The sequence below is a fragment of the Aquarana catesbeiana genome, linkage group LG07, assembly GCF_042186555.1.
Source record: "Aquarana catesbeiana isolate 2022-GZ linkage group LG07, ASM4218655v1, whole genome shotgun sequence".
NCBI lineage: Eukaryota > Metazoa > Chordata > Amphibia > Anura > Ranidae > Aquarana > Aquarana catesbeiana.
This window is the reverse complement of record NC_133330.1, coordinates 283,010,512-283,026,816: the sequence shown is the minus strand read 5'-3', so window position 1 is coordinate 283,026,816 and position 16,305 is coordinate 283,010,512. Positions and strand designations below refer to the sequence as shown.

The 16,305-nt window shown below is 42.6% G+C and overlaps 1 protein-coding gene across 1 annotated transcript in view; it reads left to right on the top strand.

Moving 5' to 3' along the window:
- Window positions 1-16,305, top strand: part of PAPPA2 (pappalysin 2) — a 440,517-nt gene that overhangs the window by 118,670 nt on the left and 305,542 nt on the right. Inside the window, exon 3 of the mRNA XM_073593407.1 lies at window positions 12,279-12,424. Coding sequence (XP_073449508.1) covers window positions 12,279-12,424 — 146 coding nt within the window. The remainder of the gene's footprint in view (window positions 1-12,278; window positions 12,425-16,305) is intronic.

Here is a 16,305-nt window from a genome sequence, read left to right as displayed (position 1 = left end):
TCAAACCATCCATTCAAAAACTCCATGCTGATGTAAATTCTCTTCTGCAACACTCACACTTTGAGCAAAAATGGAGAGATTACACAATCAGCTCCTCTACATCCTAAAGCAGCCTTTTTCAACCAGGGTACCCAGGCACCCTGGGTGCCTTCAGGTTTCTTCAGGGATGACTTGGGAAAATGCCTAGAAAATGCCTATAATTGCCCCAAAATTGTCAACAGGCCAGCGCGTGGAAGAAGCCTACAACCTTCCAGCCGCTGGCTTCTTAACAACCAATCGCATCATAGGTTGATAAGGGGGACGTTGGGTGCCTGCACAGCATTCTTATTTCACCCTCTGCTGCCCCTCTTCATCAGCACTGGGGTCACATTAGCTGAGTCAGGGTGAGAAACTGAAGAAGAGAAACATCATCTCTAAATTTGGATGCCCTACATGTGTGGATGTTGCTTCAATATGAAAAACTATTAGTTTAGTTGTTTACATTTTAGAATGAGGTGCCTCAAGATTGTGCAGAGTTTTAAAAGGTGCCTTGACTGAAAAAAGGTTGAGAAACACTGGCCTAAAGCAATCCTAGTAAACCTTCATAGCTTCAACTTTTCCTTTCTTTTTGTGACTTCTGATCCCACCTAATCATATAGCACCAGTTGCAATTTTATTATCAGGTATATTACAGTGTCATGTTACTGTTTGTTTAGGCTTAATGTACACAGGACATTTTACAACCTCTCCTGAACGATTTAACTTGATAGATAGTAATTAAAAATTTCAGTTTCGCCGCATTTTACATGCCACGTTTAGCCGTGTTTAGCTGCGTTTGAAGCATTTTTTTTCAAATAGTCAAAAAATGAAAACGCCTGTAAACAAAATGCGGCTAAATACGAGTTTACATGCGTTTAGAAACTGTTACAGGTGTTTCAAATCAGACTGTCCTGAAAGCATTTTTTTGCTTTTCAAAAAATGCTTCTAAACGCAACTGCCTAGAAACGACCATAAATGACCCTATGTACATGTACTGATAAGATAACATAGAGAAGAGTTCAGGCAGGAGCGATGAAAAAACCCAACACATCCGTTTACCAGCATCAGTGTACATGAAGCCTTATCTCCCTCTTCTCCTTTTCTTTTTTCTAGTTCAAAAATACAATTTCCAAAGCTCACCATGTCTACAATTCCCCCACACGATCGGACATTGATCGGACATTCCGACAACAAAATCCATGGATTTTTTCCAACGGATGTTGGCTCAAACTTGTCTTGCATACACACGGTCACACAAAGTTGTCGGAAAATCTGATCGTTCTGAACACGGTGACATAAAACACGTACGTCGGGACTATAAACGGGGCAGTAGCCAATAGCTTTCGTCTCTTAATTTATTCTGAGCATGCGTTGCACTTTGTGCGTCGGATTTGTGTACACACGATCGTAATTTAACCGATCGGATTTTGATTTGAAAATTTAATATCCTGCTCTCAAACTTTGTGTGTCGGAAATTCCGACGGACAAAGTCCGATGGAGCCCACACACGATCGGAATTTCCGACAACACAATCCGGTCGCACTTTTTCCGTTGGAAAATCCGACCGTGTACAGGGCATTAGAGATTTCATTTGAAAAATCCAAGTGGCTAACTCCTAGCATTATTACCTAATTTGTAATCTTTGATATGCAGTATATATCGCGGTGGCGTTTTAACTAATGCAACTTTGGTCAAAACGCTGTCAAAGTGTGAGCTTATATACATTGACATTATTTATTATATGTTGTTGTTTATTTAAAAAATACAAAAAAATATGGTTTAAGAAAAAAATCTAGAATAACAAGCATGGAAAATGAACAATATACATCGAAAGGTACAGTACATTTTACAGACACTCTCTAGAATCCAGTATAGTTTCCCTCTAAAATAGCCTAATCTGTCCAATAATCAGAACTTGTAGGGGCACCATAATAATACATTGACACGGACACTTTATCATGAATCTGATCAACACTTAAACGAAAATCAAATGTCTTTATATTTAACAGATACATGCAGAAAGCCTTCAATGCGCTCCAGTCTGCCACAGTGTTAATCTGTTTCCAAAGTTTGCTTGCTTTTAACCGTGAACACAAAGTATAGTTAGCACGTACCCTGTGCACCCAGAATCCACTTATCTCTGACAGAGCTGCAGACTGTGCAATGTTCTCACTATGAAACTGAAATCCTGCTTTTTACCTTTTGAATTAATGAGGCTTGCTGGCATCAACTATCAATTGATGAAGCTGTCTGAGCTCTATAGTGATTTTGCCACTAACTACACCACGGGTGTTTAAGAGTATTTACCAGCAAACCAAATGTAACTCATATCAACTTCATTGTCTAGCTTAAGAGGAGAAAATAACTGTAAGGTACACTAAAGCTTTGCGTAATGGAAGCAAAGACATAGCTCTAAACATCTGTATATAAGCTTGATGTTATATGGGTGCTTTTCTTTTAAACAGTGACACGCTAGCTATTAAAACTAATGACCTCTGAATCCAAAGCAAGCCATAGATGGTCCAGTGTCTTATTGGCAATGATGGATGGTGAATTGTCTTTTTGTATAAGGAACCCCCACATAGCCTGATCTATTAGGAAAAACAGATTATAAAAAAAACAAAAGGTTAACGCTGCACTTGAAAGTAAAAAACTATATAAAAAATTGAATGAAACAATTTAGATTATAAATAAAGCTGCCAGCACCAAAAAGTCTTCAATACAAAACTAAAATCAGTGTAAAATGTGGGGTGGGTGCAGCGCTGAAAATGTTGATCAGAAAAAATTAATATGGAAACCAGATGAATTAACATTCAGTAGTGGTGAAAAATGTAAATGGAAAACTAAAACAATGTCCCTACACATCAAGAGTGTGGATCAAAAACATTTTTTGATTATAAAAACTAAATGAATTAGCATTCAGTAGTGGTGAAAATTGAAAAGTGGAAAACTAAAGCAGTGTTCCTATAAATTAAAATAGGAAAAAAGATTGAGAAAAATTAACACAAGCAATCAATTGAATGATCATGCAGTGGTAATAAAAAGTGTAGGTGGAAAACTAGAGCGGAATCCCTACAAAAATAAAAGTGAAAATAAAAATAAGCAAAAGTTTGACAAAAAATAATCTAGTGAAAACAAATGAAAAATATTAAAATAAAAAACGTATAAATGACAATGATGCGAGTCGCAACTTTAAAGGCACATTGATGCAAAATGTAAAATGACAAAACATCAGAAAGGTTTCCAAAAAAAAGGGTCATAGAATATGCAAAAAAATCAATATAGATGATCAATATATACAAATACAATGAGTGATCAAAAACAAAACAACAATCTTGTAAGGCACTAGTCTGCTCCATCTCCCTATTGGTAAGAACCAATAGCCATAATTTATTAAAATGTTGATTGCCAGTGAAAAGGGCTGCCTCAGCCTGACAAGGCACTCCTAGAGTGACATATGGATGCTGTCTATGTGGGTAGTGCAGTGGTTACCAGTAGATGACCACCCACAAACCGCTGACATCCAAAACATACGAACCGGGATGTCAATGTGGTCGAAGCGATCTGTGTAGGAGCAAACCCACTGGCCACGGTAGGAAATGGAGGGATGCACGTCACTGGTAGGGACGTCACTGAAACCCAGAAGTGCCTGAAGTCGGACACAAAACACTGCAACACACCGGGAATTCAAGCTGATTGCCAGGATAACATGTTTTGACAAAGGGGCGATTGCCAGGATAACATATTTTGACAAAGGGAAGGGGCGGTCCCTGAAACCAAACATTCATAATCTTGAATGGACCAAGCAGCAGCCACAAAGTCTATGGGCATTGCCATAATTAGCATCAAAAGTTGAGCATTAAAGCTGAACTTCACCCAAAGCGGAAAGTTTGTCAGGGCTGGGCTCAACCCTTCCTTCTCAGAGTAGACCGCTCAGCTGTCGGTTAATTGCCAGCTCCAATCTTTTCCACAATGACTCACCTGATGATGATATCCTGTTCATCAGTCCTGCTAGTTACTTAAGCTGTTCAGTTCAGTTTCTCTCTGTCTTCGCCTTGGTCAACGCATCCAGAGACTCTCTCCTGTGTAACTGTTGAAGACTTGCTTGGCTGACGTCCCTTCTGGTTCCTGATCCTGTTTGCTGTTCCACTACGCTGATTCTCTGGTTTCCTGGCCTGTCCTGAATTACTCTGACCTCTGGCTCCCTGACGTCCAGGCTTGTCTGACTATCCATTCAAGTTACCGAACTCTGGTTATGATTTGACTACGTTGCTCTGTTTACCTTTACTATTATTATTATTAAACAAGTGTGATTTTAACTGCACTTCTGTCTCGGTCTGATTCATGGTTTCAAAGTTCCACACTTCCTTCACCCCCCTTTACAATTGGCACATTATTTTTTTGAGGGGGGGAGCAGGTACCTGATTTTGACAGGTACCCACTCCCCCGCTTTCTGTCACATCCTGCCACAGCAATCTGAGTGGAATTTTAGCCCCACTCCTTCCCCTGAAGCCTTATGGGATACATTACAGGTCCCAGATGACTGGGACTAATCACAAAGTGCAGCATGGCTCATGCATGTGTAGTTGGGAGCAAGGCTTCACTGCCAGTTTCCCTTAGTGAAGATGCCAGCTCCTGCACCTGAAGCCAACTAAAGAATTGGCTTGGGTGAGGACATTGCTTGCAGGGGCAGGTAAGTGTCCTTATATTAATAGTCAGCAGCTATAGTATTTGTAGCTGCTGGCTTTTAATTTTTGGGGTTGAAACTGGAACTCCTCTTTAAGGACACAGTCCACTTGCCAAATTTGTGGTTCAGGACTTTCTTTGTCTGCTTTTAATAAAAATAAATGTCCATCACACCAGGGTTTCCTATGCAGAGGTGCCACCCTCACTTCAAAAAACACAAAGCAAATGTGTGTTCAGCCTCCCGACTTCTGCTTGCAGCCCTACTGCTCTAGCTTCAAGCTTAGGCCCCTTTCTCTGTTTCTTCAGACAATCTCACATCAGCACTGTGCTCACATGCTCCTTGCTGCACTGGCCCACACCCTGACCTGACCTCTGGGCAGGAGCCTCCTGTCTCTCTGATGGAGCCCTATAGTCTACTCACATCCTATTTCATAAGGTTTGCACACATGTGTGCAATCAGCAGGTAGTGGCTGCTGGAAAAATAAGGACCCAGGGTTGGAAGCTTCATCCCACCCAATACTCTACAAATCTCCTAGGCTCCAGAACCCATACCAGGATTTAACAATCTTGTAGACAATTGCAAAGTCAGTTTTTTTCTTAACCTCCCTGGCTTTATGATTATTTCGGATTTTAGGTGCTGAAAGCGGTACAATTATTTAGCATGGAAATTTGGCGTTTTATATTGTAGGTCTGTAATTCTTAACAATAACACACTTAAATCTGTCCAAACAAGAGTCTAGTAGATATCCCGGGTATGATAAAGTTTGAAACACAAAAACATAAATTATAATATAATAAATAAAAATAAATAATTAAAAAAAAAAAAAAAATAATAATAAAATAAATTTCCCCACGATTCACTATCGCTCAATTCTGCAAGTGTTCTAATTTACTATCGCTGTTTTCTAGCTGGTCTAAAGCCACTTTTGATGTAAAGGGACACTTTTTGGTTGCTATGGACAATCTCCAGTTTCCAGGCAGAAAGAACAGTATATATAACATAAAACTGCATGCAGGGCATGGGACAAAGCACTGGGGACAAAAGGGATGTGAAATAATTTCATACAGTACTGTAATCTGTAAGATTACAGTACTGTATGTGTTATGATTTTACAATTTTTTGAATTTGCCTCCAGGCTCTGCCCCCGTGCGTCGCGCCGCTTGCACGGAATAGAGCCTGGCATGGAGAGGCTTCGGAGGAGGACAGAGCCCGCAGACACAGCGGGGGACTTCGCAGGATCCCAGGGACAAGGTAAGTAAAGCCACACCAGGATCCTGCGATGTAATCCCGAGTGTGGCTCGGGGTTACCTCTAATGGTCCTGAATTGTAACCCCGAGCCACACTCAGGAAAACCGCCAGGGAGGCTACTGCAACATACATTCTGCATCTCCTCAACCTGCATTAATGAGAACCCTGGGTAATGCCAAATCCTCTCTGCACTGTGGCACAGTGAAGCCCTTTCACAACACGTACAGGTAAGTATAATTACAAGTGGACAGTCATATTTTTAAAGTTATTTCTTCCTGATCTGCTCTCTTAGAAAAGGATGGGGTGTTTGCTTCAGGATGTTGCATGCATGCTTAAATGATAAAAACATCTGTGCATACATCCTTTAGTAATAGCTTTCTTTTGTGGCCCAAGTACTGTTTAGGCCTCTTGCACACTGGACATTTTTTCTGCTGCTCTTAGGGGCATTTGCTTTTTTTTTCCTGCCTTTAAATGCTCCTGCATGTTAGCCTATGTGTCCATGCACACATAGGCATTTAGAGAAGTTTAGAGGCAGGAGCGTTTAGAGGCAGAAAAAAAAACCCACAGCCAGTGCTTCCATGTCTAAATGTGCCGCAGTGCTAGGAGCGTTTAGCGCTGAAGTGCTAGGTCAAAATAAAATATTATTCTGGCCAATGAAGTGAATTAACTGCATCTAAATGTGAATGAGTCTAAATGCTTCTAAACATTTTACACGTGTTTGCAAGCATCAAGATTTTTTCCTGCCAAAACTCTGCTGCCAAGAGGAAAGTTTAGGAGAGTTAAGCTAAATACACACTATACAATCTTTTTTTTAGATTTTTTCCTTTAGATTTACCAAAACCATATAAAATGAGGTCAGACCTAAACACCCTTGTGAGACCTCTATGCCTGGCCTGTATAAGCAGATATATTCACTTAGGACAATCCTCATCAGATAGCTTGAACTCACCAATACCGATTTCCATCCACAGATGCTTTATTCCGAACATCAGATTACAGCAGATGACAGGATACAAACAGATGAACAGGTTGTGGTATTGTGCAGTCAAAAGATGATACTGTCTGTAGCTTACAATGAAGAATACATGTGCCCTGCTACATGTGGCTTGTTAACTGCATAGATGACACAGGAAGTACAAACACAGGAAGAAGGGTGGAGCATTACATTCAAAGGAAGTGTGTCATAACATAAGGGAAAAATAAACTTGAGAGACAAGTGCATTACCACAAAGAGTCACTAGATGGCAGCATGTAAACTAAACATAAAAGTCCATAGAAAAATGGTTAGGAAAACAATATATATAAATTCTATGCCCTGTTGGGCAGCACACTGAAGGTAAATCTAAAGGAAATTGAACAACAAAAGTTGGATAGTGTGTATCCAGCTTTAGTAAAATGTCCTGTATGCATGAGGCCAAACCTCCCAACTTTTTGAGATGGGAATGAGGGACACCTATCAGCAAAAGTATGCAGGCATAGGACACACCCCTTGTCATGCCCCCTTAAAGGAGAAATGTTCAAAAAACAAGATTTGTTAAACCCACAAGTGCTTTTTTTTTACCACTGCTATTCCTTTATATTGGCTTTTGGAATTTACAAATGCAGCAATTTAGAAATCAGATGAAAGGTTTAGTGCTGGAAAACACCTTTTGACATATAAAAAAGTGCATTGTATATACAACTATATAGATCAGACCAAAATGAGGGACAAATGAGGAGGAATGAGGGACAGAGGGACATTGCTCCAAATCAGGGACAATCCCTCGAAATCAGGGACAGTTGGGAGCTATGCATGAGGCCCTAATGTTTATGTCCAGCTTTAGGGTAGATGTTCATGGGTTGTCAGATATTAGAATACCCTAACCTTTGCTATCATTGCAACACTCAGAGTAGCTTAAATGAGAGCCAAAATTCTGCCCATTGGTTATTATGCAATTTTAGGTCATACAAGCAGTTTTTCCAGTGTTCATTACACATACAATTAGCTGTTTTGAATAGGACACAAGGCTTCCTAAAATACTTTTAGGAACAAATTGGGGAGCAGAACTCAAAAATATCCAAATACATAAAAGTAAATTATTATAAATATAAAAATATTGCCCTACCCCTTTAAGAGAATGTTCAATCACAAAAAATTATTATCACAAAACAACATTACTGCAAATCAAAGTGATCAACTTAATATGTGCCATAAACTGATGTCGACAATCAGATGTGACAATATTGCATAGTGTAATAAAGGATACAACATAAAAAGTCCATATCAACTGTGTGATCTGTGTAAAAATAAAAAATCCACTCATGCCAAACTTCAGTGTCCCATTACCAATATAAGTTGAAGCCTTTTACTAGAAACGTAAGACCCCTATGGGTTATAAAGACATGTGGAACATCAATGCACAGCAGTTAAGGTTTTGGCTGGGTGTACATCTATGCAGTTTGCTTTTGATTGTTTCTGCAGTGCTTTTTGCTGTGCATTTTGCGTTTTTGCACACACAATTCGATTTTGTCACAATTTGCTTTTTGCATTTCTTATGTTTTTTTGGCCAATTTGTTGTTGGACAGATTAAAAAATGCAAAATGCAAATTGTGTCAAAATTGCGGCAAAAACTCACTACACGCTTTTCTGCAGCTTCTCCATTAAAGTATATTGAACCAAAAAAAACACCTTTTTGTGTTTAAAAAAGTCCCTGACCCTTTATAAAAATGCAGTGGCTGAAAAAAAGCATAAATGTGAACGTGTCCCATAGGAAACCGTGTTAAATGAACTGTAGTGTATTTCTGCAAAAAGTATCAAAAAAAGCATAGGTGTGAACCGAGCCTCAGGGAAGACCACCCAGCAGCTGGTAGTCACTTCCACAGAGATGTCACATGTGGGCCATAGAAGTGAAAGAGGCACATTGTGTAATCCAGTATCAATTAGTTTATTAGGAAAAGTATTGATTGTGCTTAGTGTAAAAAAGAAAAAAAGAACTAACAATCATATGAAGCCAATTAACATCAACTAAAATTATGACAGCAGCACTCATTAAACTCCCACATACAGATAAAAGCAATAAGCAAAATAATTGTGTTGTGCTGTCAAACAAAGTACTAATACATTAATAATACAATCCATTAGCATAGGGATATTGCATAAAAATCATCATGTGAAAATCAATTCATCAAAAAGTGTCCAAAAATGATATTTTAGTGCACAGTGGAAAATCAGTCCAAATAAAAAGTGAACAGTGCAAGAAAATGTGTATATCGCCCCAATCTTCCTATGTAACCATATGCCGCGTCACACCCAGGTGCGCACCCAACTCACAAATTGCTTACCCACAGGTAAGACCTCAGATATGGAGGCCTGGCTGCACTTTATAGGAGAGATTCCTGCTGGGATGGATGGATTACACACTTCAGGAAAGAATAAGGGATCCCAGAACACTCCTCAGAAGAAGCTCAGGGGAAAGTAGAGATAAGGAAGGAACTCATAGTGTAGTAGTATAAAACTTCTCCAGTTTTTTAAAAAAGAATGCAGTAAAACCTTGGTTTGAGAGTAACTTGGTTTGAGAGCATTTTGCAAGACAAGCAATTTGTTTTTTATAAATCTTGACTTGATATACAAGCGATGTCTTGATATACAAGTAGCGTCATGTCACAACTGAGTATAAAACGGAAGAGAGGCGCCTCTAAGTGTAGCAATATGGTTACATTTAATGAAGGTACAACATTTAGCAACTCACATGGTTGATGATGCGGCACCCGGGGTAAAGATGTCCACATAGAAAATTCTCCACACCACCACTCACGTCGTCCCTTCCACAGTGCGCTCCACGAGCGGTTCAAGCCTCGCTTTCAGATCGCTCTACTGCAGGGTAGTCTTCCTGGTTACAATTGCAGACAGCTTTACTCCGGATGCAAGCATACTTAGATGTGCCTCTTTTAATCATCAACTACGTGAGTTGCTAAATGTTGTACCTTCATTAACCATTTCCCGCCTGGCCTATAGCAGATTGACGGCCGGGCGGTGGTTCCGTTATCCTGACTGGACGTCATATGACGTCCAGCAGGATAACATGCTGATCTTGGTAAATAGCCTCCAGTCCCATTTACACAAGCCGGTAATCGGCTTTTCTTTTCTCCTCGAGCTGTCAGCATGAGGGAAAAAAAAGCTGATTACCGGCTTCTGTTTAGATCACATGATCAGCTGTCATTGGCTGACAGCTGATCGAGTGGTAAGGGGCCCAGATCGGCCTTTTACTCTGATCTGTGATCAGCCGAGTCTTATGGCAGGCAGCACATGCATGGGAGGGATAACCCCTTAATTCCCGGCGTATAGTTAAATGACGTCCGCAGATGGGATCTCCCATCCTGGGTGGGCGTCATATGACGTCTCCTGCTTCCGGTATAGGGGTGGCGCGTGTGGCCGCCTGAGAAGCCGAGTGCGATGTCCACCAGGCACCCACGATCGCTCCTCACAGAGCAGGAACATGGATCTGTGTGTGTGTAAACACACAAAACCACGTTCTATCAGGGGAGAGGAGACCGATCGTGTGTTCCTAGTATATAGGAACACCGATTGGTCTCCTCCCCAGTCAGTCCCATCCCCCCACAGTTAGAACACACAGTGAGAGAACACATTTAACCCCTTGATCGCCCCCTAATGTTAACCCCTTCCTTGCTAGTGACATTTATACAGTATTTCAGTGGCTATTTATAGCACTGATCTCTGTATAAATGTCAGTGGTTTCAAAAATGTGTCAAAAGTGTCCAATCTGTCCACTGCAATGTGATAAAAATGGCAGATCGCCACCATTACTAGTAAAAAATAAATAAATAAAAATGCCATAAATAACCTATTTCGTAGGCGCTATAACTTTTGTGAAAACCAATCAATATACGCTTATTGCTATTTTTTTACCAAAAATATGTAGAAGAATACATATCGGCCTAAACTGAGGACATTTTTTTTTTAAATTGGGAAATTTATTATAGCAAAAAGTAAAAATATTGTGTTTTTTTTCAAAATTGTCGCTCTTTTTTTGTTTATAGTGCAAACAATTAAAACAGCAGAGGTGATCAAATACCACCAAAAGAAATCTCTATTTGTGGGAAAAATTTTTGTTTTGGTACAGCATCGCATGACCGCGCAATTGTCAGTTAAAGCGACGCAGTGCTGTATCCAAAAAAATGGCTCATTCGGGAAGGGGGTAAATTCGTCCAAGGCTGGTTAAAGTCTATGGAACCTGAACATGAAAAATCAAATGCCCATTTTGAAGGCTAATATGCAAGTTATTGGCCATAAAAAGTGTATGGGGGCCTGGGTATTGCCCAGGGGGACATGTATCAATGCAAAACAAGAGCAGTGTTTTTAATGATGTTTAAAGTAATGCAATAAAAAATATATATTTCTTTAAATATAGGGCCTGGGGTATCCCCTTAGTCTGCCTGTAAAGTGGCACATCTGTACCGTAAACCTGCTGCAGCAAAAAAAATATTTCTAAAGAAAAAAATTGTATTTAAATTGACTCGTGGTTGAAAGCCATTGCCGGCAGTACAAAAAAAAGAAAAAAACAGTGTGGGGTCTTCCTCAAAATCCATACCAGACCCTTATCCAAGCATGCAGCCTGGCAGGCCAAGAAAGTGGGGGAATGAGCGAGGGCCCCCCTTCCTGAATCATACTGGGCCAAATGCCCTCAACATGGGGGGGTGCCTTGGGGCTGCCCCAAAGCACCTTGTCCCCATGTTGATGGGGACAACGACCTCTTCCTGACAACCCTGGGCGGTGGTTGTGGGGGTCTGCTGGCAGGGAACTTATCGAAATCTGGAAGCCCCCTTTAACAAGGGAGCCCCCAGGTCCTGCACCCCCATGTGAATGAGTATGGGGTATATTGTACCCTAATCATTCACCAAAAAAGTGCCAGAAATAAAGACATGAGCCAGTTTTGGACAACTCCTTTATTAGAAAAATAGGAAATAAAAAAACAACGCCCCTGATGTAGATCCATCGTCAATCACAATGCCCGCCACACTGCTGGGCCCAAAAAAAATGCTTGTGAGGAAGGCTAACCACAGAATGCCTGCTCCTCTATGTGAGAGTTCTTGAACAGTTAAGGAGCAGGTCCACCTGGTGACGTCACCTGGTGGCCTGTCCCTATACCTATTTAGGAACTGTCACCCTGCGGAGCAGGCATTCAGCGGTCAGCCTTCCTCGTGGGCGACACATTTTTGTCAAAACCTGGCTTTCAATCTTTATTAACAAAAAAAAAATAATAATAAGTGTTTAATTATAAAATATGCCTTAATTATTTAGTCTGTCTCCTTTTTGTCACCCTAATAGGGCTTACATGAGTGTGAAAGAACTGAGGGATGCCTTGCAGTTGAACAACACCTTGTTCCTGAACATTTTTTTTGCTGGTTCTGCAGGAGAGGAGTTAGCTGGAGCAGCGACTTGGCCATGGGACAAGGAGGCCCTTAGTGTGCAAGGTAAGTGCATCACTATTTTAACAGACAACACAGTGAAGCAGCTAAGATTTTTCTCTTTAATCAAAGCCATTTTTATGGCCCCTGAATACAGGGGTCCCCGGGTTACAAACAAGTTAGGGACTATAGGTTTGTTCTTAAGTCGAATCTGTTTGTAAGTCGGAACAGGTACATTTTTTAAGTGTAGCTCCAGCCAAAAAAACTATTTTTAAGCTTTTTGGATAGCATAGGGAAGGGTTAACACCGCTGTAACATTTGTTTTGCTGTGTGTGCCCCTGTTCAGAAGATTTCACCTCACTTTCTGTCCCAATGACAAATGTATTTTGAACATTTTGGGTTGTTGTGGAAACAAGCCTTGGTGATAAAGCATCAGTGGAGGTACCTTTTCCCCATAATAGCTCTTACAGGAGAGAATTTCCCTTCCTAGGGGTAGATTTCCTCTCACTTCCTGTTGTCTGCCTCCGTTTGTAAGTAGGAGTCGTTTGTAAGTCAGATGTTTGTAACTAGGGGACCCCTGTACTTCTCTCACTGTTTCAGTCTTAGCATGTTTTTCTCTGAGCTTAGTAAATGAGGTGAAGCTCTTCTGGCTTCCATCATCCAATCATGTTCAAGCAAAAATACAGTTTTTTTCTTTTCCTTGTATGTGATTGGGTATTCTTTGCAAAGTGAAGCTTCACCTCTTTTACAAAGCTCTGGAGCAACTGCACTTGCACAGTGCACAGTCTATTTGTCAACCCCTGTGTGGGCATTAGGTACAGCGAGGTTTAAAAATACTTTGTACATGGCATCTTTCTACTTATTGTATTCTAGAACGTAAACAGATCAAGGCATCTGCTTGTTGGAATGCAAGTGATCTTGTTTTACAGAGCTATTTGCAACATTGCTCCATGTTTGTATTATTTTTCATGTGGTATTTGATATTTAAAATTGTTTTGTAGGGAAACTATTTTCCTTTGCGTTCCAGACTGCATGTTCCAGTGAAGTTCCAGTTCCACTGCAAGTTGAATCCATATAGTTTTTTCAGAGCATATGTAGCAAGTGAGGGCCTCAAATAGACTCCTAAAACAGTCCATAGATTTTTTTTTTGGCCGACAGAAGTCGATTGTTACATCAACTTCTGTAGTGCAGGAACAGCCACACGTCCTTGCTGAACCCACTGAATTTCAATGCATCTGTGGCCAGCTTTTGATGCCCAACAGACAGAGGCGGCTCTAGGCTTTGAGAGGCCTTAGGCAAAACTTGGACATGAGGCCCCACTCACGCCCATAATGGGAAAAATACTAAAAATGAACTGGGGTATGGGTAAGGCAATCATTGGGAGTTCAGGAGTGGGGCTAACAATTTAGGTGTGCTGTAACCTGTAGTGTTCAGATCTACAGCTCACGGAACATTGGCATGATCAGCAAGCTGTGATATAAAAACATTTAAAAAAATAGCATTAAAGGGGTTGTAAACCCTTGTTTAAAAAAAAAAATAAATAAATAACAAACATATACTTACCTCCACTGTGCAGTTCATTTTTGAACAAATATCCTTTTCTGGGGTCCCCCAATGGCGTTCGCGGCTCCTCCCCGCATTGGGAAACCACCTAGAAGAACTGCTGTCCCTGGGGGTTACCTTGTGGGCACGCTCCCTTTTCCAGCATTTGCATCCATAGACACAGAATTCCAGACTCAGCCCCGCCCCCGCGTCATTGGATTTGATTGACAGCAGCAGAAGCCAATGGCTGGGCTGCTATCAATCTATCCAGTCAAGAGCCGAGAACCCCCGGTCAGAGAGGTAGAGCGTGTCTCCAGCGTGGGGACGAACGGGCTCAGGTGAGTAAAATGGGGGGGCTGGGGGGCTGCTGAGTGACAGAAGTTTTTTCACACTAATGCATAGGATGCATTAAGGTGAAAAAACATGAGGGTTTACAACCCCTTTAAATAATAGAAACAAATCTTAGAGCTTACCTATATTATGTGAAACTTGTGCTTTTTTTTCCACGGAAGCTCAGTTCTGGGTTTAACTTGAGATAAGCAGTGTACAGGAGGGGACAGCAGGGTAGAGCACAGGAGGTCAAGAGACAATACGGGGGCGGGGGGACATTATGGGGCACACAGCAGAACATTGAGCACACACAGCAGAACATTGGGCACATCATGGGGCACACAGAACATGGGGCACACAGCAGCACATTGGGCACATCATGGGGCACACAGCAGAACATTGGGCACATCACGGAGCACACAACAGAACATGGGGCACACAGCAGAACATTGTGCACATTATGGGGCACACAGAACATGGGGCACACAGCAGCACATTGGGCACATCATGGGGCACACAGCAGAACATGGGGCACATCATGGGGCACACAGCAGAACATGGGGCACATCATAGGGCACACAGCAGAACATGGGGCACATCATAGGGCACACAGCAGAACATTGGGTACATCATGGGGCACACAGCAGAACATGGGGCACATAATGGGGCACACAGCAGAACATTGGGAATGTCAAGGGGCACACAGCAGGACACTGGGCACTTCATGGGGCACACAGCAGAACCTTGGACACATCATGGGGCACACAGCAGAACATGGGGCACATCATGGGGCACACAGCAGAATATTGGGCACATCATGGGGCACACAGCAGAACCTTGGGCACACCATGGGCCACAAAGCAGAACCTTGGGCACATCATGGGGCACACAGCAGAACCTTGGGCACATCACGGGGCACACAGCAGAACATGGGGCACATCATGGGACACACAGCAAAACATGGGGCACATCATGGGGCACACAGCAGAACATTGCGTACATCATGGGGCACATCATGGGGCACACAGCAGAACATGGGGCACATAATGGGGCACACAGCAGAACATTGGGCATGTCATGGGGCACACAGCAGAACACTGGGCACATCATGGGGCACACAGCAGAACCTTGGACACATCATGGGGCACACAGCAGAACATGGGGCACATCATGGGGCACACAGCAGAATATTGGGCACATCATGGGGCACACAGTAGAACCTTGGGCACACCATGGGCCACAGAGCAGAACCTTGGGCACATCATAAGGGGCACACAGCAGAACCTTGGGCACATCATGGGGCACACAGCAGAACATGGGGCACATCATGGGACACACAGCAAAACATGGGGCACATCATGGGGCACACGGCAGAACATGGGGCACATCATGGGGCACACAGCAGAACATGGGGCACATCATGGGGCACACAGCAGAACATGGGGCACATCATGGGGCACACAGCAGAACCTTGAGAACATCATGGGGCACACAGCAGAACATGGGGCACATCATGGGTCTCACAGCAGGGCATAGGACACACAGCAGGGCATGGGACACATCACAGGGCACACAGCAAAACACGAGTTACATCATGGGGCTCACAGCAGAACATGGGGCACTTTAAGGGGCTCACGGCTGGGCATGGGGCAGACCATGGGGCAAGCAGCATAACATGGGTACACAGCAAGGCTTATCAGAAGGCACACAGCAGGGCATGGGGCGCACAGCAGGGTACAGGGCACACAGCGTGGTACAGGGCACACAGCAGGGTACAGGGCACAGCAGGGTACATGGTACAGCAGGGTACAGGACACATAAGGGTACAGGGCACAGTAGAGTGCATGGTACAGGGCACAGCAGGGTACTGGGCACATCAGGATACAGGACACAGGGTATGGGGCACAGCAGGGCATGGGCACAGGGCACAGGGTATGGGGCACAGCAGGGCACATCAGGGTACGGGCACAGCAGGGCGTAGGGTATGGGGCACATCAGGGAATGAGGCACAGCAGGGCACATCAGGGTTTGGGCACAGGGTATGGGGCACAGCAGCGTGCAGGGTATTGGTCACA